Source organism: Xenopus laevis, chromosome 1S, assembly GCF_017654675.1.
Source record: "Xenopus laevis strain J_2021 chromosome 1S, Xenopus_laevis_v10.1, whole genome shotgun sequence".
In the NCBI taxonomy this organism is placed as follows: Eukaryota; Metazoa; Chordata; class Amphibia; order Anura; family Pipidae; genus Xenopus; species Xenopus laevis.
The window spans coordinates 55,988,409-56,010,148 of NC_054372.1; the positions used below are offsets into that span (position 1 = coordinate 55,988,409).

General features: G+C 38.5%; 1 protein-coding gene across 4 annotated transcripts in view; it reads left to right on the plus strand.

Annotated features, from left to right (window-relative positions):
* sec24b.S (SEC24 homolog B, COPII coat complex component S homeolog) overlaps positions 1-16,126 on the plus strand; it is a 50,929-nt gene extending 34,803 nt beyond the window's left edge. For all 4 annotated transcript variants that reach the window (XM_018243345.2, XM_018243346.2, XM_041579592.1 and 1 more), the window contains 5 exons: positions 1,593-1,730; positions 9,255-9,359; positions 11,155-11,247; positions 12,404-12,507; positions 15,336-16,126. In XM_018243345.2, the coding sequence (XP_018098834.1) occupies positions 1,593-1,730; positions 9,255-9,359; positions 11,155-11,247; positions 12,404-12,507; positions 15,336-15,450 (555 nt within the window). In that variant the 3' untranslated portion in view covers positions 15,451-16,126. The remainder of the gene's footprint in view (positions 1-1,592; positions 1,731-9,254; positions 9,360-11,154; positions 11,248-12,403; positions 12,508-15,335) is intronic.
* The last annotated feature ends 5,614 nt before the right edge of the window (positions 16,127-21,740 follow it).

A 21,740-nucleotide genomic window follows, 5' to 3' on the forward strand; every position in this document is an offset into this window, starting at 1 on the left:
TAGTTATTTTGAAGTGGAACATTTTCATCTTGTAACTAAATGGAGCACGCAGTGAAAGCTTTCTTGGAAAATTACTTTGTTTCAGAGATTTTATTGAATTCCAGCCTCTAAACATTCTCACTCACTGCTGGATAAACTAAAATACCTTGAAGTAGATGGACGATTTTCTTAGGGGCTGTGCTCTCTTGCCCCATTCCTCAGTTCATCACCTTCACGCTGCCAATCGGCTAACTCTGATAATCGAAAATCAAAATAGTCTTCCTTAAAATTTTCAAGTACTGTGCATTCTATGTGCACAATGAGAATAAGGCAAGTCTTCTCATTGTAAAGACAGTGTGAAAGTGTCCTGTCCGGGAGGGCTAGGGAGCAGCAGCATTAAGTAGTACAGATGGTTAGTAGGAAGAGCAATGGGAGGAAATAATGTTACTGTTGAAAAGGTGAATGGATAGTAAAAGTTGCAGAGACATAAATATTAAAAAGGGAGAGTAGAATTGAGAAGATAGGAAGCTAATAATTGGGGGAAGAGAATGAAGGAAGAAGTAGAACACACAGTAGTAGAACAAGAAGGAAGGTAGGCCAAAAAAAAGGAAGAAGTAGAGAACGCAAGAATGCCTGTGCAAGAATGACTGATCATTTTTCCTGAACTTTACATTCTCTTAAGATCCACCAGTAGACAGCTGTATAGATATTAGTTTATTGAAGAAACCTCTTCTTCAGCCACTTCGGTAATCTTCGGAATGAGAACAGCGCAGTTTTCATCAGTTTCGGCACATGCACAGAAAATTGCTCCACTTCGCCGGTCTCATTCCAAAGATTACCGGAGAGAAGAAGATGGCGCCCGTGAACTCCACTGGACAGAATCTGCACAGAGGGGTAAGTAGTTAGGGGTATTTGCCCAGGGGGGCAGCTAGGCTGGAGGAGACGAGGGAGGGGATCTATGTAGGGTAGGGGGAAGGGTTTTTTTTAATTAAGGGTTTGTTTCTCCTTTAAAGAGTGTGGTAATTGTTGGATTCCATTACCGGCCCTCCATCGCTTTGGCCCTCTTTACTAAAGAAGTTGGACAGCACTGGTTTGGATTGCTAAATTGTGCTGATCTTTGCAAGATTTAGACACCCTAGCAGTGGGTCTGTTGGGATGATTCAATCACTTGACCGGACTATGCAGACCCAACCTTGTAGATCACATACGTTGGTGTGTGCTATTTTCAAACTTCATTTTCTCACCCTACCTAAATATCTGCAGAAGCCAAAATTGCATTTATAGATGTGATCATTTTTAGTCCTTTGGTTTCAATATTGCATTAGGTATTATATTTCTAACCAACACCCCATCATGACCTTTGTTAAACTAGCTTCATTTATGGGGAGGGATTTGCCTACATGTTGATTTTAATTTAATGCAATATATTTTTTACAGTATTGCTTGTAAAGTTTTTGGAGACATCCGTTATAAGTAGGCACTAGTTATTAATTGCATGCACAAAAAGTTCCTTTCTTAATGATGGTTTTCCATATGGTAAATATACAGGAACTGTAAGTTGTCCATTGTAATTTCAAATGAAAACTAAACAATATTTACGCTCTATTTTTTAGAAAGCTTTCAGGACTGGCACTAGTACACGCCTGGATGATCGAGTCTTTGCAATGTATCAGATGAAATCTCAGCCAGTCACCCATCTAATGAAGATGATTCATCCACACCTCTACAGAATAGACAGACTTACCGATGAGGTATAAGAACATCTGCATTTAATATGAAACGGTTTCAGAAAAAGCTGTGAGCATGTATTGACTGATATGCAGGTTATTTGATTAAAAATATAAGTGGTTTGATGGACAAAAACAAAAAAAATCATGAGCGCTAGGTCTTACCTGCACTATAGTTTCAGCTTCTACTGTTTCAGCACTCGGATTAACCTACTCTGTAGTCAACCATCTGCTACAAACCATCTGCAACCATTATTTACGCACGCAAATGAGAAAAAAATGCCAGCGCTTAAATTCGGACTGTTCATCCCTTTACAAATTTTTTTTTTACAAACATTGATGTGTTAGCACCACACTTTAGCCAATGTCAATACCCATCAGTTAAAGGAGTGGTTCACCTTCTAGCTCAGGGGTCAGCAACCTTTACTATCAGAAGAGCCATTTTGCCCCCTCTTCCAATAAAGAAAAATAGTCTGGAGCCGCAAAACATAACACAGATTATAAACTTTTAAAAGTTTTAAAACAAACAGAAGTGCAGTGTGCATGTGTAGGACTACTTTGAAATAAATAAAACACTGAATAGCCCTATTAAATGCTAGTGTTCTCATCTGTTTAACCTTTTAAATGCCACAGATCGTAGAATCTACGTTCTGTGGCAAAGGTACTTGAAATGCCACAGAACGTAGATTCTACGTTCTGCAGCATTTCCTGGTTCAGGAGCGGAGGAGCGGCTGTTAGAGCCGCTCGCTCCGTTCCTGCTCGATCCCCTGCCCCTAGGCAACGAGCAGAGCAGGGGATCGAGTGGCCCCTGGGGCGCGATCGCCCAGGGGCCCAAAAACAGCAGCAGGCACGTGTTACTTACGTGTCCTGCTGCTGCAGCCTACACCGGATCGACGATCTCCGCCCCCACAGCACACAGACAGGAACCACGAGGCAGATGTCTTCCAGGGGCTCTTCCTGATCGCCTGCAACAGTCTCCAGCGACTTTTTCAGGTTAGTGCAACAATTACACACACAAACACACCAACACACACTTATTACAGTAATACACACTTAGATTCACACTTACACACACTTACACATACATTTTTGGGGATTGGGGGGGGTCACTTACACTCACTGCACTTACACACATGTGCACACGCACACACGCGCACATAACATGTAATTTACCATTTGTGCACACGCACACGCACATACATGGCATTGTGGCTTTTTTTCTTTTTTTCTTATCGCATCGTTTCTTTTTTTGGCTGAAAAAAATGTTTTATTGCCATTACGCATAGCGTATTCGCTAACCGTACTGTGCAATACCTTTTGTATGTTATTTCGGTGATTATATTGCAATTTTGGGTATTTTGGTGCATTTTTAGCCATTTTATTGAATTTTTAGCCATTTTATTGCATTTTCAGCTCTGCATATATTGTGTTCACTTTTTTCTAGCCGTATAACCTGTTTGGCCCATCTAAAATATTCAAACTGTGATTCTGACGGCCGATAACACTAGTCTGGAAAAAAAACATTGATTTTTGTGGTTTTATTGGATTTTTTTGCATTTCACCCTTTACTGCCTTATTTTGTTTTGCCTTGTAAATTTTATCTACTATATATCCATTTGGGGGTCTCTGTGCGCCACATAGTTTGGTATATCTATGCATATTGGGCATCAAAGTGTTCAGTAGACCTCTGGCGTTCATATTTAGGATGTTTTATGCTGATACGTTACGAAATGTGGGGCATATAATGGGGTAAAATTCAATCTTTCTGACAATTTTCAGAAATTTGATAAAAACCGTTATGTTCAGCATTGCTTTGCAGTTTGGCAGTTTGCAGTAGAAACACACATTTACCCATATTGGATTCGTCAGAATGTGTACTTTCTGAAAATATATGGTTTTCTAGGGTCTCTGTACTGTTATGTGGTCTAATGTCGCATATTACACACACCAGGTGCTTATATTGCAGCAGCCAGCGCGTCAGCCGTGAAAATGTATATACACTATTGTCATTTGGTGGTCTCTGTGCGCCGCATAGTTTGGTATATCTATGCATATTGGGCATCAAAGTGTTCAGTAGACCCCTGGCGTTCATATTTAGGATGTTTTATGCTGAAACGTTACGAAATGTGGGGCATATAATGGGGTAAAATTCAATCTTTCTGACGATTTTCAAAAATTTGATAAAAACCGTTATGTTCAGCATTGCTTTGCAGTTTGGCAGTTTGCAGTAGAAACACACATTTACCCATATTGGATTCGTCAGAATGTGTACTTTCTGAAAATATATGGTTTTCTGGGGTCTCTGTACTGTTAGGGGGGTCTAATGTCGCATAATACACACACCAGGTGCTTATATTGCAGCAGCCAGCGCGTCAGCCGTGAAAATGTATATACACTATTGTCATTTGGGGGTCTCTGTGCGCCACATAGTTTGGTATATCTATGCATATTGGGCATCAAAGTGTTCAGTAGACCCCTGGCGTTCATATTTAGGATGTTTTATGCTGATAAGTTACGAAATGTGGGGCATATGATGGGGTAAAATTCAAGCTTTGTGACGATTTTCAGAAATTTGATAAAAACGGTTACGTTCAGCATTGATTTGCAGTCTGGCAGTTTGCAGTAGAAACACTTATTTACCCATATTGGATTCGTCAGAATGTGTACTTTCTGAAAATATATGGTTTTCTGGGGTCTCTGTACTTTTAGGGGGGTCTAATGTCGCATAATACACACACCAGGTGCTCATATTGCAGCAGCCAGCGCGTCAGCCGTGAAAATGTATATACACTATTGTCATTTGGGGGTCTCTGTGCGCCACATAGTTTAGTATATCTATGCATATTGGGCATCAAAGTGTTCAGTAGACCCCTGGCGTTCATATTTAGGATGTTTTATGCTGATAAGTTACGAAATGTGGGGCATATAATGGGGTAAAATTCAAGCTTTGTGACGATTTTCAGAAATTTGATAAAAACCGTTACGTTCAGCATTGCTTTGCAGTTTGGCAGTTTGCAGTAGGAACACATATTTACCCATATTGGATTCGTCAGAATGTGTACTTTCTGAAAATATATGGTTTTCTGGAGTCTCTGTACTGTTAGGGGGGTCTAATGTCGCATATTACACACACCAGGTGCTCATATTGCAGCAGCCAGCGCGCGTCAGCCGTGAAAATGTATATACACTATTGTCATTTGGGGGTCTCTGTGCGCCACATAGTTTGGTTTATCTATGCATATTGGGCATCAAAGTGTTTAGTAGACCCCTGGCGTTCATATTTAGGATGTTTTATGCTGATAAGTTACGAAATGTGGGGCATATAATGGGGTAAAATTCAAGCTTTGTGACAATTTTCAGAAATTTGATAAAAACCGTTATGTTCAGCATTGCTTTGCAGTTTGGCAGTTTGCAGTAGAAACACTTATTTACCCATATTGGATTCGTCAGAATGTGTACTTTCTGAAAATATATGGTTTTCTGGGGTCTCTGTACTGTTAGGTGGTCTAATGTCGCATAATACACACACCGAGTGGTTATATTGCAGCAGCCAGCGCGTCAGCCGTGAAAATGTCTATACATATTGTCATTTGGGGGTCTCTGTGCGCCACATAGTTTGGTATATCTATGCATATTGGGCATCAAACTGTTTAGTAGACCCCTATGTTTATATTTAGGATGCTTTATGCTGGTAATGATACATGGACAATACGATGCTGGAACGTTGAAGCTTTGAGGCAATTTCCAGATATTTCACCAAAACCGCCAAATTTGGCAAAGCCTTGCGACTCAGTAGTTTGGAGCAGAAAGGCATGGGTACCCATTTTAGATTCCGTAGAATGTGTACTTTCCAAAAATATATGGGTTTGGGGGGTAAACATATATTTCTGTGTTTTTACCCCGCAAAAATGCAGTCAATGTGTTGATTTTTCATTAGCTGAAGTTACCCACAGGACTATTTGTCTGCGCTAACTTCATTTTGGGGCCTCTAAATGCCAGATACTTTGGTAAACTTATGAACAATGGCCACCAAAATGTTCAGAGGAACCCTGGCAATCATATTTAGGGTGCTTTTTCTTAGTACGTAATGACACATGGGTGATATGGTGCTGGGAAGTTGAAGCTTTGAGGCAATTTTCAGATATTTCACCAAAACCGACAACTTTGGGAAAGCCTTGCGACTCAGTAGTTTGGAGCAGAAAGGCATGGGTACCCATTTTAGATTCAGTAGAATGTGTACTTTCCAAAAATATATGGGTTTGGGGGGTAAACATATATTTCTGTGTTTTTACCCCACAAAAATGCAGTCAATGTGTTGATTTTTCATTAGATGAAGTTACCCACGGGACTGTTTGTATGCGCTAACTTCATTTTGGGGCCTCTAAATGCCAGATACTTTGGTAAACTTATGAACAATGGCCACCAAAATGTTCAGAGGAACCCTGGCAATCATATTTAGGGTGCTTTTTCTTAGTACGTAATGACACATGGGTGATATGGTGCTGGGAAGTTGAAGCTTTGAGGCAATTTTCAGATATTTCACCAAAACCGACAATTTTGGGAAAGCCTTGCGACTCAGTAGTTTGGAGCAGAAAGGCATGGGTACCCATTTTAGATTCGGTAGAATGTGTACTTTCCAAAAATATATGGGTTTTGGGGGGTAAACATATATTTCTGTGTTTTTACCCCACAAAAATGCAGTCAATGTGTTGATCTTTCATTAGCTGAAGTTACCCACGGGACTGTTTGTATGCGCTAACTTCATTTTGGGGCCTCTAAATGCCAGATACTTTGGTAAACTTATGAACAATGACCACCAAAATGTTCAGAGGAACCCTGGCAATCATATTTAGGGTGCTTTTTCTTAGTAGGTAATGATACATGGGCGATATGGTGCTGGGAAGTTGAAGGTTTGAGGCAATTTTCAGATATTTCACCAAAAATACTTTCCAAAAATATATGGGTTTGGGGGGGTAAACATATATTTCTGTGTTTTTACCCCACAAAAAATGCAGTCAATGTGTTGATTTCTCAGTAGCTGAAGTAAAGTCCTGATCAATTTGGATGTGCTAACTTCATATTGGTGTCTCTAAATGCCAGATACTTTGGTAAACCTATGCATAATGGGTATCAAACTGTTCAGTGGACCCCTGGCAATCATATTTCAGGTGCTTTTTCTTGGTACCTAATATAGTTTGGGATATGCGGAGCAGCAAAATAAAACCTTTGAAATGATTTTTCAGAATTTTGAATTTTTTTTTGAAAAACCGCTATTTTCAGACAAGCTTTTATGTTTGGTAGTTGGGAGTAGAGAGACATAGTTACCCATTTTGTAATCGGCAGAATGTGTACTTTTCAAAAATGTATGGTTTTCTGGGGTAAACCTACGGTTTCAGGATTTGTTGCCTTGGAATCTAAAGCATGCCGTTTTCTGCCTTAGTGCTTTCAAAATTCGGTAATATACTGCCGGGAGTTTTTGCTGTACAGAAATCCTAAATCTCCCTAAAACTATACATATCTGGTATTGGCACGTTCGAGAGACATAAGGCTTTCCAAATCAGTTGGATTTTCATCCCTAAAATGAAATATTTTTCTGGTATAAATTGATATACGATGAAAAATGGTAATTTTTCATTTTTTTTTGGTATTTAGCACTATAAATTTTTTTGCACAGGTGGAAATACATGAAAACTCAGGCAGATTTAGAAAGCTCAGTTTCTACCGAAAAAAACAATGTATAGTTTTCCTAGGTAAACTATAGGTTTCCCCTCAGAAAATGCCCCTAAAGTGAGAGAGCACAAAATGTTTCAAAAACGGCTGGCATTTTGCGTAACCAAAATGTGAAATTCTGCTGGCACTTAAAGGGTTAATGTCAATTCTGTTTCTGAAGTTCAATGCTGATCTTCCCTGTATTGTCTTGAGTTTGTGACCGCGTTAAGGACCATGATGAATCATCTTGCTGCTGCTCAGTCTTGCCTGTCACTCCTGGGACGTCTATACAGCCCTCACACCTGCTGGCAGCTTCCCGAGTGTGCGACTGCAGTAATCTAACCGTTAACTTACCCCGGTCACACACTCAAGCAGCCGCCAGCAGGTGCGACGGCAGTATAGAGGTATAGCCAACCTGATAGGCAAAGCCACAAGACCGAGCCGCAGCAAGTAGGATAAAGAGCCGCATGAGGCTCCGGAGCCTCAGGTTGCCTACCCCTGTTCTAGCTAATTCTAAACAGCTTTTCAATCGACCTTCATTTTTTTCTTGTTTCTGAATTATTTCCCTCCTTCTTCTGGCTTCTTTCCAACTTTCAAATGGGGGTCACTGATCCCCACAATATAAAAGCTGTTTAGTGAATAATTCAATTATTGGTACGACAGCTCAGAAACCAGCACAATTAGCAATACCATTAATAATCAGCCCTGTAGCATCAGCTTTTATGACAAGCCTAATTTTCTATGTTTGATTTGCGACGACCCCTAAGCATAGCATCACAACAGCTTCTCAAAGCACACTGAGCATGTGCATGTCGCAGACACTCCTAACTAGATTCAAGATTGGAAACTCCTGTGGCAACTTTGAACTAGAAGTACAGAAGTTTTAGTTTGGTTCAATAACTCAGCATATAAATTATATCATTTCTAGCCATATTGTTCTTTAGGGTTTAGTTCTTTAATGTGAGTCCTGCTTGCTGTGTACTAAATAAGTGCATATGAAAACATTAAACCCCTCGCAACAATGGGCATTCTTATCAAATAGTAAGAGAATATGGTTCCACCACTCCGTTGCAAATAATGCACATTGTTTTTGGGGGCTCAGTGACGGAAAATGCTTATGTAGCTCCTGAGTAAACTAATAAGTGTTCTGTCACTCAATCACATATGATGCGTATTGTTGCAAGGGGTTTAATTTTTTTTAAGTGTTTCTAAATGCACTTCAATATTTAGTACACAGTAGGTGTTTTAAAACTTTTTTCTTCTTATCATGGTATTAAACTCAACTTAAATGTGAGTCCAATGCTGACGTGCACGTGAGCTTACTTATTTTAGACAAAATGTAGCATTAACATATTATTTTTTTTTTCTTTTGTGCGTGCAGATAATGGCTGTAGATTGTTTGTATGATAGAGGCTGTATTGTATCTTAATGCTCAGTGATTACATTATTTGTTGAACCTGGCTATACATGAGAATGGATTTACTCTATGCTAACATGCCGTGAAGCACATTTCACCAATGTCTTTATCAAATAGCAAAGATTGTTTTGTGAATTGTGAGCCTGCCAAGAACTGGCTGGTAAAAAAAATGTTGGTAAGAAAAAAAATGATACACAGTAATAGTTTTACTCTCGGTCTGAAAAAAAGTTATACACAGTAATAGTTTTACACTCCTTCGTCTGGTATATAAATAGAGAGGAAAGGAAAAAAACACATACAGTACATATTTCTCTAATTTACAAGCAAAGTGAGAATTGTTAAAAGATTAACACTTATGACACTGATGACAATAGATAACTAAAAGTACTAATGTGGCTTTTATTTATTTATTTTTTTCTTAGGGTGCTATCCTTGTGAACGACTCTGTTGTGCCACAACCTTCTCTTCAGTCTTTATCAGCAGAAAAACTGTCAAGGGAAGGAGCATTCCTTATGGATTCTGGTTCAGTATGTTTAACTTTTTTTTATTAATACAGAAAGTCTTCATAATTACCAAAGTAGTAGGGCTGCATGGTGAATTAATTATTTAAGGGCAGATTTATCAAAATGTAAGTTTAGAGCAGGGGTGCCCAAACTTTTTGTAACGAGCCATTTGGTGAGGTGAAAATGTGTGGGAGCCGACCATTCAGCCCGACATTCTTTGAACCATTAACATTAAATTACAGGAATCGCATAGCCGTAGCAGTAATATTTGGGGACATTAGTGAAATGATCTGGCACTTGGTCTATACTGCTGCCTGTGTGCTGAAGGTGTTAGCAATAGACACGTACTGGAACGTAGAGACGCCATACTTCTTTAGTTTACTGTACTGGCACGTCAGTACGTCTATTGACACCTTCAGCCCTAAAGAAGTATGCGAAAAGAGCGCGTCTACGTGCCAGTATGTGTCTATTACCAACACCTTCAGCTCACAGGCAGCAGTATAGACCAAGTGGCAGATCATTTCACTAATGTCCCCAAATATTACTGCTATGGGATTCCTGATCGTACTGTGCTGGGGGCCTCATTATTATTAATTTCATGATGGAGGCTGAGGGCCGGTGTAAATTTGAAAAAGGGCTGCAATTGGCCCCCAGGCCACACTTTCGACATGCCTGGTTTAGAGCTTATTAAAAAAAAAAAAAACTCGCCCACATTCAATTTATTCCTATGGGATTTTTATAAGCGTATTTATCAAATGGCGAGTTCTAACTTTCACCCTTTAATAAATACACTTCTAAAAATCCCATAGGAATGAATAGAACGTGGGTGAGTTTTTATTTATTAAGCTCTAAACTCTCATTTTGATAAATCTTCCCCTTAGAGTGGTGGTTTTTTATCACCAATAATCGGTACAGAAGCCTTCCATTTTCACCTACAAAATTGCCATAAAGCCTACGCTATGGAATCTGGCCTCTATATGTAAAATTTAGTGCATAATAGGATTGTAAGAATTCTCTTTTTTTGGGTGGTAGATTGCTCAAGCTTGTTCCTACCCAAAATTCAGTAATTATGTCTAGACTAAAGCTTAGACACTCTACCGCCAAAGGTATAGCTTATGCTAAAACGCAAATTAAAAAACACATTTCAAGATGATATGTCTGCCAGTTAATTTTGAAAGCCATATAGGCTGTCACTGGAGATCAAATCATTGAAACCAACTTTTATTAGCTATGGCAAAAAGCATCATAGTTATCATTACAGCTAGGGCATCTTTTATCCAGAATGCTCAGAACCTGGGGGTTTCCGGATAACGGGTCTTTCGGTAATTTTGGTCTTCATATCTTAAGGCTAAGAGAAAATCATTTAAAAATTAAATCAAATCATTAGGCTGGTTTTGCCTCCAAAATGGAATAATTATATCATAGTTGGATCAAGAACAAGGTACTCTTTTATTATTACAGAGAAAAAGGAAATTTTTAAAAACTTGGATATTTTGGATAAAATGGAGTCTATGGGAGACAGCCTTTCTGTGGAGCTTTTTAGATAATGGGTTTTTGCTTAACAAAACCCATAATTGTATTTACATTGTTTCTTAGGTTATCCATACTTAGCCAGCTTTTACAGTGCTCAATAATGTACGTTCTGATCTTATTTAATAAAGCTCTGTAGGTGGGGGACAAATGCAAAATGCATGAATACCAATTTATTGCATAGAGATCTTCGTTTTTATAGTGCTTCCAGAACACACACATACTCAGGACTAGAATCCATATTTGTTTTAATGATGATATTAATAACACGTGTTTATTCTTTTTACAGTCTGTCTACATTTGGGTAGGAAGGAATTGTTCAAATAGCTTTTTTTGTGATGTTCTTGGGTTTCCAAACTATGCATCAGTTCCACAGAAATTGGTGAGTGTGTTAAAACCTTATTGTTCCGAAGGTTAGAATGTTCTCCTATACATGATTACTGCTACGTAAAATACTGTTTCGTTTTTTCTTAAAGTGAAACTATAGTGGACACAAACATAATAATTTCTTAACAAGACATTTCTAAATTAAACATTCTGAACCATTTCTGAAATATCCAATTTAATTTTCACTATCCCTCTCTTAGCATCTGTCTCTCTTCATTCGTTTCTTTGAGGGGAGCTTTTATTTTGCTTAGAAGATGTACGTTCGAACTCACTCAATTAAAATCATCAGAAATCCTGAATCTTTTCATTTGAGCCAAAGTCAGTTATTTTGTTAGATTTAGTTTGTACTGAAATCTGTTATTTGAGTTCACTCTAGATAATTCGAAGGGATTAGTGGTTAACTGTAAAACATGGTTTGATAAGGTTCTTGCCTTTTCCCATGGAATAACCTGTGCTTGACTTCCAAGTAGAGCTTATCTGATAAAACATAATATTAGTGAGAATACTTAGCGCAAGTGTTTGTTGGGTTTGTGGATAACACAACATGTTTAGGATTAGGCTCTTGTTTATTGGGTTTGTTTATCCATAAAGCCAATAAAAACTTGCAGTTCAGATTACTGCCTACATTTCCTCTCACTGCTATTACTTTGTATCATATTTGAGTGAGCTCTAATACATCTGCTAGAAAAGGGAACCCTCTATATAAGAGATATTGGATCTACCTGTCAATGAAAATCTGACACCCAACTCCTGCATGAAGACATAATGAAGAGAAACAGATGCTGAGAGCGAGATAGTGAAGATAAACTTGATCATTTCACAAACTTTACAGAATTTTTAATTGTATTTAGAAAGTTTCTTATTTTAATATGATAAAGTTTTTATTAAATCTTAATTTTTGTTCCCCTTTAAAAAAGGTCTGTACTTTAATGTATTGCATCAATTATACTTTAATTAATTGCAGCACTATTACAGGCTAGTAGAAATGGCTGACAATGAATAAAACATGTGCCTGTGATAATATTACAACAGGGGAGAGAATTTTGAGTATTGAGTAGTGACAATGTTTGAATCCATGCAAGTTCATTAATTGGTCATGGGAGGACACACACAAGGAACATTAATGTGTATTGTTTTACTTGCCTTTATAGAACTGTCTCCCAGAATTAAACACAACGGCATCAGAAAGACTGAGGAACTTTATTTCATGGCTCAAAGGAGATAGTCCTTTAAACCCTGTTCTGTATGTAATAAAGTAAGTTCAATTTTTTTTTTAACTTGTTTCCAAAAGTCATTTTGTATTTGTAAAGTGAATATGGGCACTCCCAGGTATAGTCCATTCATTTGTGTCTTCTCCACTTTTTTAGTTGCTGGAAGTGGAATATACAATGTATGAGTGTTACATTTTCATTCGTCATTTGCTCCATATGTCTGAACACAGGCTGATGCCATGCCTGTCACTGCAATTTTAAAAGGGAGTGCATCAGCTTTTCCACACTTGCATATCAAAAGCAGATGGAGAAAAGGCTATCAACAGCTTTTATGTTTGTTCTTTATCAAGTCTTGAAAAAGCTCTAAGATAAGGACCACAATGTTGACATTTTGTTAGGAGTTGCATTGACTCCATCTCCCTGCCATAGGAGAAGACATGGGGGCAAATTCACTAAGAATCGTAGTTGTGCCAGGCGCAACTTTCGCCACACTTCGCCAGACGTAGTTTCGCCAGCACTCCGCAAATTCACTAAAATCCGAAGTTGTGCACAGGGGTAGCGTAAGGTTGCGAATCGTTGATTTGCGAAGCGAAGTTACGCTAGCGATGGTTAATTTGCATACGGTGCCAAATTCAAATTTCAATGGAGGTATACGTAGGAATTATTTGTAGAATCACTACAAATGCCTGGGAAACCTTCAAAACATCAAACAAATTTTTTTTTTTTTGCCCTACACATGTGCCCACTGTATAGTTAAGTTGCCATGAGTTAGGAAATGTAGGGGGGAAGGAGGGGAGCCCCAAAAAAAATTTCGATCTTTTTCAGCCTATCATCCATAATATAGAAAAAACGCCAGCGTTTTTTGGGACTTAGAAAAAATTTTACCTTTTTTTTTTAAGCAATCCCTATCTACTCTATTGTGCTTCGCCTGGTCTGAGGTGGCGAAGGAAGTCTAGCGTAAAAGGTAGCGTTCAGTACACTGCGCACGTTAGTGAATTTGCATAGTTACGTCCGTATCCGCCAGGCGTAAGGGTGCGAAGTAACACTAGCGAATTTACGCCAGCGTACGTTAGTGAATTTGCGAAGTAACGAAAATGCCCAACGCTAGCGAATTGACGCTAGCGTTAGGTGCTTCGGCGCTTCGTGAATTTGGGTCATAGACTGAAGTAGTCTTGCATGTATGTGTACTATTGGTTTGTGTGAGCAGTGTGCCTCATGATTCACAGGGATTTGGCCATTATGCATATATACAGTTAGGCCCATAAATCTTTGGACAGAGACAACTAGTTTATAATTTTGGTTCTGTACATGACCACAATGAATTTTAAATGAAACAACTCCGATGCAGTTGAACTGCAGACTTTCAGCTTTAATTCAGTGGGTTGGACAAAAAGATTGCATAAAAATGTGAGAAACTAAAGTCTTTTTTTAACACAATCACTTCATTTCAGGGGCTCAAAAGTAATTCGACAAATTAAAAAACTGAAAATAAAATGTTCATTTCTAATACTTGGTTGAAAACCCTTTGCTGGCAATGACAGTCTTGAACTCTATGAACTCATGGACATCATAAGATTCTGGGTTTCCTCCTTTTTAATGCTCTGCCAGGCCTTTACTGCATCGGCTTTCAGTTGCTGTTTATTTGTGGGCCTTTCTGTCTGAAGTTTAGTCTTCAACAAGTGAAATGCAGCTCAATTGGGCTCAGATCGGGTGACTGACTTGGCCATTCAAGAATATTCCACTTCTTCTAATGAACTCCTGGGTTCCTTTTTTTTTTTTTTAGCAAAGTCTTTCTATTCTTGATGCTTATGAGTGGCTTGCACCTTGCAGTGCACCCTCTGTATTTACTTTCATGCAGTCTTCTCTTTATGGTAGACTTGGATATCGATACATCTACCTCCTGGAGAGTGTTGTTCACTTGTTTGGCTGCTGTGAAGGGGTTTCTCTTTACCATGGAAATGATTCTGCGATCATCCAACTCTGTATTCTTCCGTGGACGTCCAGGTCTTTTTGTGTTGCTGAGTTCACCAGTGCTTTCTTTTTCAGGATGTACCAAACTGTAGATTTTGCCACTCCTAATATTGTAGCAATTTCTCGGATGGGTTTTTTCTGTTTTTGCAGCTTAATGATGGCTTGTTTCACCTGCATGGAGAGCTCCTTTGACTGTATGTTGTCTGTTCACAGCAAAATCTTCCACATACAAGTACACCCCCCCCCCCCTCAAATCAACTCCAGGACATTTATCTGCTTCATTGATAATGACATAACGAAGGAATTGCCCACACCTGCCCATGAAAATAGCCTTTGAGTCAATGGTCCAATTACTTTTGAGCTCGTGAAATGAAGTGATTGTGTTAAAAAAAAAAGTTCCTCACATTTTTATGTAATCTTTTTATTCAACCCACTGAATTAAAGCTGCAAGTCTGCAGTTCACCTGCATCTGAGTTGTTTCATTTAAAATTTAATGTACAGAACCAAAATTAGAAAAAAGTTGTCTCTGTCCAAAGATTTATGGGCCTGTAAGGTATGTTTTTCTTGAAAAGGATTCTTATATATGAAGACAAAACCTTTACATTATGCATTTTTCACCAGTTGAAGTGAACTATACTGAATGCAGAATGGGCCTCTATTAAACATGGAATGCCTTGGATTCAACAAGTTTGTTGCTGCAATTAACTCATTGTTATGTTGACTGTGCTACAGTAGGTACTCATCACAAAGGGTAGACAAAAGCTTTATTAATTATGATTTGGGGAGAAATTGTTAGAGTTCCTGTCATGGTTTATGTATATGGTACTACACACATCTGGCCTAATGTGTGGTATAATTAATGGCACTTTGTAAAATCTAACTATACCTCTTCAATTCTTAGGGATGACAGCGCTGCAAAGACTGACTTCTTTCAACATTTAATTGAAGACCGGACAGAAGCTGCATTTTCATACTATGAGTTTCTGCTTCATATTCAGCAGCAAGTTTGCAAGTGAAGATGCAAAACAGAAATGCAGCAAGGCAGAAAGTTCCCAAAAATGGCGTGTGCTTTAAATGGAAACTGACAAAGAAAGCAATGTATGAAGAGCAAGTTTCCATTACGAGAAGCAAAGTAACAGAGGAGACAGCGTATAGCTTCAGTTCTATGCAGGTTTATGTATGTTGAGTTGTGTAGCATTGTGGTGCTGTGGTCATTTTATGTCTGCAGGTTCTTCTTTGGCAGAAGAATTAGCAAAAACTTTTCATTAACCTTCCGGAATGAAGAGATGCCAAAGACCATTTGTACCTTAAACATTTTAAATGACTTATTTAGGATACCTGGCATCCTTGACCTGGAAGATTAGACTTAAATTACTTATATTGAGAAAAAACATACAATATATAATGTAAATATATTTGTAAAGTAATGTAAAAATGTAACTACTGAAGAGCTGTCGAGCCATTATACGTCCAACGGAGGTTTGCTTGTGTCTAAGAAGTACAAAGTTTACCAGACACCAGATCCTCTTGTCTCGGTCACAACTTTTCTGTGAATATATTTATGACTGACCTGTTAATTAAAATATTTTGCTTGATAATGTGTTTTTATACCCAAGTAATAGCTATTAATTAAGTTGTGCACACAAAATCTATATTATCTACGCTTTTTGTTGAGTAAACATTTTAATCCTTTGTGACTTTTAATTCCATTTGTTCTTTTTTCTTTATTGTAAATTATCAGTCAATTGCATATTATGTATAATGTTTTATTAAACAAAATATACCCAATAGATCTATTCTAAGACAGAACCAATAGAAAGGATATAATGCTGTTGCTATCTAGGGAGTTGGTTAGGGTGGTTTTTTTTTCTCTTGAAGGTATTATCCTAGAGCTAAAGATATTTCAGACACAGATGATTTGATTGTTTATGAGCAAATATAAAGAGGCTTCCCATAGTTGAGGTAATGATTTAGGGCTATGGCACATTGAGATTTTTGTCTGCAACTGCCATCCAGCAGAAAACAGTGACAGCTTAATGGCCCTCTCTGTCTGTCATCTCCTTTAATGCTGTTAAATGGCCTCCACCATCAGATGCACTCACAGTGGTAACCGTCCATGCAAAAACACTGCAGTGCTTGTCACCGCTCTGTATACACGAGTAAATAGGGCTGAATGAGTTAATTTAGCTGGGCTTATGTAGAAAATGTAAATTTTCCAAAAATAAACATCCCTGATTTCAGAGTGAAAGAAAAAGATGACATTTTTACGAGCAATTTCCCAAAATCTCTTAGACACAAAATGTAATGCAGCCCCACCCCACTATGCTCCATTGCTGATGCCTGTAAACAGAAAGAGGCTATTATAGATTTCTGTGAATTTCTTCTGTCATGGAAGTTCACATACCGGAGACCACTTAATTCTGAACTTACAAAGAGTCACAACCCCCGAACCAAGACATCAGAGTTTTTATAAACTTGGGTAGGAACCTATGACATAAGAACTTACAGATGTAAAAGTTGTTTTATTACGAGAGCATACAGATATCGCTTAAATAACCAATGGGATGCTTCTTCCTTAAGGTCAAGGGGATATGACCAAGCTTGCTTGAGAACAGAATCCATCCAAGTCCGGGGATTTGCATACACACATTTTTTTCCTTTCACCTTCAAATGTATTCATAAGTTATTGGTGTATCAAAGTAGAATATGTCCATCTATGACATTCTTAAAGTGAATATAAAAGAACATTTTCCACTTTCAAAAGAAAAGCATACTTTCCTGCAGAGCACTTAGACTTAATATGTCAATTTTGAAAAAATTTACTAAAATTGTTGTCAGTCAGCAATATCCCATTTATTTTGACTGGTGAAACCTCTTTACTCCAAACTCAAATTTGCTTTAATAAACAAAGTACCGTGAATCGCCCAATAAATAGCCACTGTGCTGGCAAGTATTGTGCTGTATTTCACCTAGTAGCTATTGGGAAAGTGTCCGATTGAAAGGGGAATGGATAATGTGAAGGATGAAAGAGTATATCATTTCTCCTTTACTATTCCCCTGATAAGATGATAGCTGAATAATGTCCACTGCTGAGCTCAGTGTTATCTTTTTTCAGCCTGTTTTGCTATCATTATTCGTATAAAATGTTCCGTTTGTGCATTTTCAATTTAACCTTTAAACAGTCAGGCATTTAGGAGTTTGCTTTAAATTGGCAATAATGATGGTTCTGCATTTTGTTATTAGCTGGTCCTTTCAAAGCCAAATCGTAGCTTTTGGGATCAAACAGAAGTTAACCTAAACTGCTTTATATAGCTGAAACCACTATATATAGCTGTTTGCTCATAATGGGTTATGAGAAAGCTGCTTTTTTGATCAGACCACACCCTCTAAAAATACTCATGCCAGGTGTCTTTATTTTTTGGAACAAATGTGTCTCTCTTTACTTACCGTATGTACCGTGTTACTTAAAAGCCCAGGGCTTTGTACACCAAAGATTTTCTGTATCTGCAATGTGGCATCAAACACATCTTAAATATGCTCCTAGTAGGTATAATAGTATAGTAATGTTCTATATTCATATAGGTGTAACATGCAGCGGTGAGATCCATACAACTTCTGTCACCTCCCCTGCTCAGTATGTATCATGTACCAGATGGGGAGGTATTTAAGATTTGCTTGAATGCATTGCAAAACAATTAAAAAAAAAAAAAAAGCCACTGTGTATATAGCCCAGCTTTAAAAGAAACAAAAGGCCAGGGGATGACATGGGCAGCATATGGCTAGTATTTAAGTGGCAGGATGGCTAAACAACTGCTTACAGCAGCAAAGTAACATGTTTGCTGAGCTTTGGCTATAGCAACGATGTGAAAAATGCCATACATCCTGGAAACTGTTTTTTTTTTTTTTTATATATTTAATGACTGCTGTGCATCACTTGTGGTGAATTTTAGAGTTCTGTACCCTTGTATATTTGATATTATTGTGTTCGTATAGTATGTGTGCATGCATAGGTTGGAAGTAGTTTCTTGTATCACAAAATATTGACACCAGGATCGGACTGGGTTGTTGGTTCCCGACTCTCATGGGCCCAGACCCGCTCCCTACTTGCAACAGTGCAGCTCTCCCTTCCTGGCTCCGGTTGCTGCTCCAACCTCCCTCTTTGGCCCTGGTTGCTGCTACGTGAAGAAATAAGTGCAGGAGGGTTGCTGCTGGGGAGCCCAGAGGGTGGTGTGGGGGCCCTAAGGCAGCAGGCCTGGTAGGCCCTGGACTCCCAAATCCAATGCTGTATGACCTACAGTATGAGACTGAGAGATGGGCAGTTATGAAAGTATATTAATAAAACCCACAGGATTGCGGTTTGACATTGTTAATTCTGCAGGATGACTCTCCATGTATAGTATCTGTGGTTAAACTAACTGTTAACATTTTTGGGGATGCAATGGGGGGATTATATCTTACATTCTCATGGGTACAAATGTCAATTCTGGGAAACGTTTGTAGTGTGGTATATTTGTTTACAAATATTTATCCATTTTAGAATTCTTCAGTCAATGTCAACTGAACTCCCTTCAGAAATTTAGCTGCCAAAAATTGATGGTATTTAGGGTTACCTTACAATCATTTAACGGACTTTAGTGGCACGTTAAAAACAAAAAAACACTGGAAGACTGGAAGTGCCACCATGTTTCACTGTCTTCAAAGTGTACTGTGGCTTGAATTCAGTATTTGGGGGTCATCTGACAAACTTTCTGCGGCCCCTAGACTCAAAAAGAACAATCTTGCTTTCATCAGTCCACTTAATTTCTCTTTAGGCCAGTCAATGTGTTCTTTAGCAAACTGTAACCACTTCAGCACGTTTGTTTTTTTTTTTTTTGTTGTTTTTTTTCCAACAATGGGACTTTGTGGGGGCTTCTTGCCAATAGCTTGGCTTCACAAAGGCATCTTCTAATTGTAACAGTACTCACAGGTAACTATAGACCTTCTTTGAACTTCCTGGAACTGGTCGTTGCCATTTTGGCTATCAATTCGAATGGTATTTTTTTGTTTTCTTCCACATCTTTCAGGTTTTGGTTGCCATTTTAAAGCATTTGAGATTTTAGCTGAACAGCCTATCATTTTCTGCACTAAATGTTTTCCCTCTCCAATCAACTTTTTAATCAAAGTACGCTGTTCTTCTTGAACAATGTCGGCTACGAATCATTTTACTCAGATTTTCAGAGAGAAATCCACTATAACCAGCATGCACAACATTTGCTGCTTTCTTTCCTTAAATAAGGGTCGTAATTAACACCTTTTTCACAAAAGGAATAACCTCACTAGTTCTCACTTTGTTTAGTTCACCTTGAGTTACTATTTTGACATGTGGCTCTACAGTAAATCCAGAAAACATTATAGTTCCATATGTTAGTAATAATCAAAGAACTTATTATTCTCCTTCAAACACACCTTAGCCAGCAGGCCTCAGCACCAGTAGGTTTGTAGAAAAATGGTGGTAAAATGAAATGTCAATATGCTCCCTTCTTTTTAGCAAAGGCTTAATCCTTCGTGTCATTTATAAATAATCTTTCCTCAGAAAGAAAACCTCTTATTCGCAGAGAAGTGGGAATTGAAAACTTGCTCTGCATGCTACATTGAAAATCTTCTTATAAGAGGGCAGGTTTACTAAAGTGTGAATTGTTTCTTTGTCTTCAATATGCCAAGTGGCTTTTCTTGGTGCATAGTGATACTGACACATTCCCAAAAAAATCCATAGGAACATTTTTGTATCACTGGGGAAGTTTGGGCATCAACTTTTTTTATGATAAAAATGTCCAATAGCTAATGCCAATTTGGGAATTATAGAAAGTATATGGTAGCCCTAACTTCAGGCTGTCCACTTTTGATAAAGGGTATATAACCTGATTTTCTCCATGTTTTCTGTTAAATCTGAAAAGACACCTATAATGAAGTCCTGCTCAGTGCTGTCCCAGACCACCTTTTCAAAAGTCCAACTCTAGTTAGTTAAAGGATAAGTAAACCTTTAAAATAAAAGAATATAACATTGATGAGGGTGCTATCCTAAGCACTTTGTAATTAACTTTCGTTATTTATTTATTATTCCAAGATAACAATGGATACATTTACTGTTAATATGAATTAATTTTGTTCCAACAGCGCAACCAGCTGGTCAGTTTCTGACCACCAAGTAGTCAAGGAAGAAAGGGGCTGCATTAAATTAAGATCAAGATGGCATACACAAGTCTACAGAGCCTTTGAGCAGACTGAGGGCCATAAAAAGCCATATCTGGTGGTCAGCCTCTAGTTGGACAGCTCAGTGACAAGAGGCGGAGGGGAGTGGACAGCAGTGGCCCCTCTTCTGCTGCACCCCTGGAATTTACCTCTTCTGCCTACCCCTAATTCTGGCCATGGACTCAGGTGCACATTTTCCACTTACTAGGTGGTCTCTGACCATGGTCAGCCAGCATTTGCAGAGATGGAGTGGGAAAGGCGCAGTGTTGAGGTGGGAGGTATCAGAGGGGTGAGGGGTTAGGCGCTGGGGCAGAAGGGGTGAAAAGCTGTGGTGGGGGGGCTGGTCTTCTGGTGAGCTTTTTGGTCTCCAGTCCAACACAGTCCATTTTCTAAAGTTAGTTACAATTGTGTTGCATGTCAAGCTGCTCACTGATTCTGTCCATTTTATATTTAACACAGTTCTCACATGTACTAAAATCTGATGCTCCAAACTGTGCCAATGAATGTCTATTATTCTCATTGTATAACTCTCAGGGAATGGGTCCCGGGGCTCCTTTGAATGAATGGAATGCATTTGGTCGCAACATTATAGCTTTACATACACCTGGCCATTTAACGTCACGTAACGCTCGTATTCGTCCATATACTCACAGTATCTTTATCTACTTTAAAGGGGTGGTTCACCTTTAAGGTAACTTTTATTATGTTATAGAACGGCCAATTCTAGGCAACTTTTCAATTGGTTTTCATTATTTATTTAATATTTTTTAATAGTTTTATAGTCATTTGCCATTTGCAGCTTTCAAATGGGCATCGCCGACTCCCTTCTACAGTCAAGCGTTTTTACCTGCGCGGGAGTAGACGCACTGAATTCTTTTCAATGTGGCTTTACTCACTGACGCATGTAAGCGCCAAACACAGGTAAAATGCAACATGCTGCGTTCAGCGCTTACATGCGTCTGTGTGAGTACAGCCACATTGAAAAGAATTCAGTGCGTCTACTCCTGTGCTCCCCTGTGGCTGAACACATGAAACCGGAACGCAGGTAGAAACACTCGACTGTAAGAGCCCTTAAAAA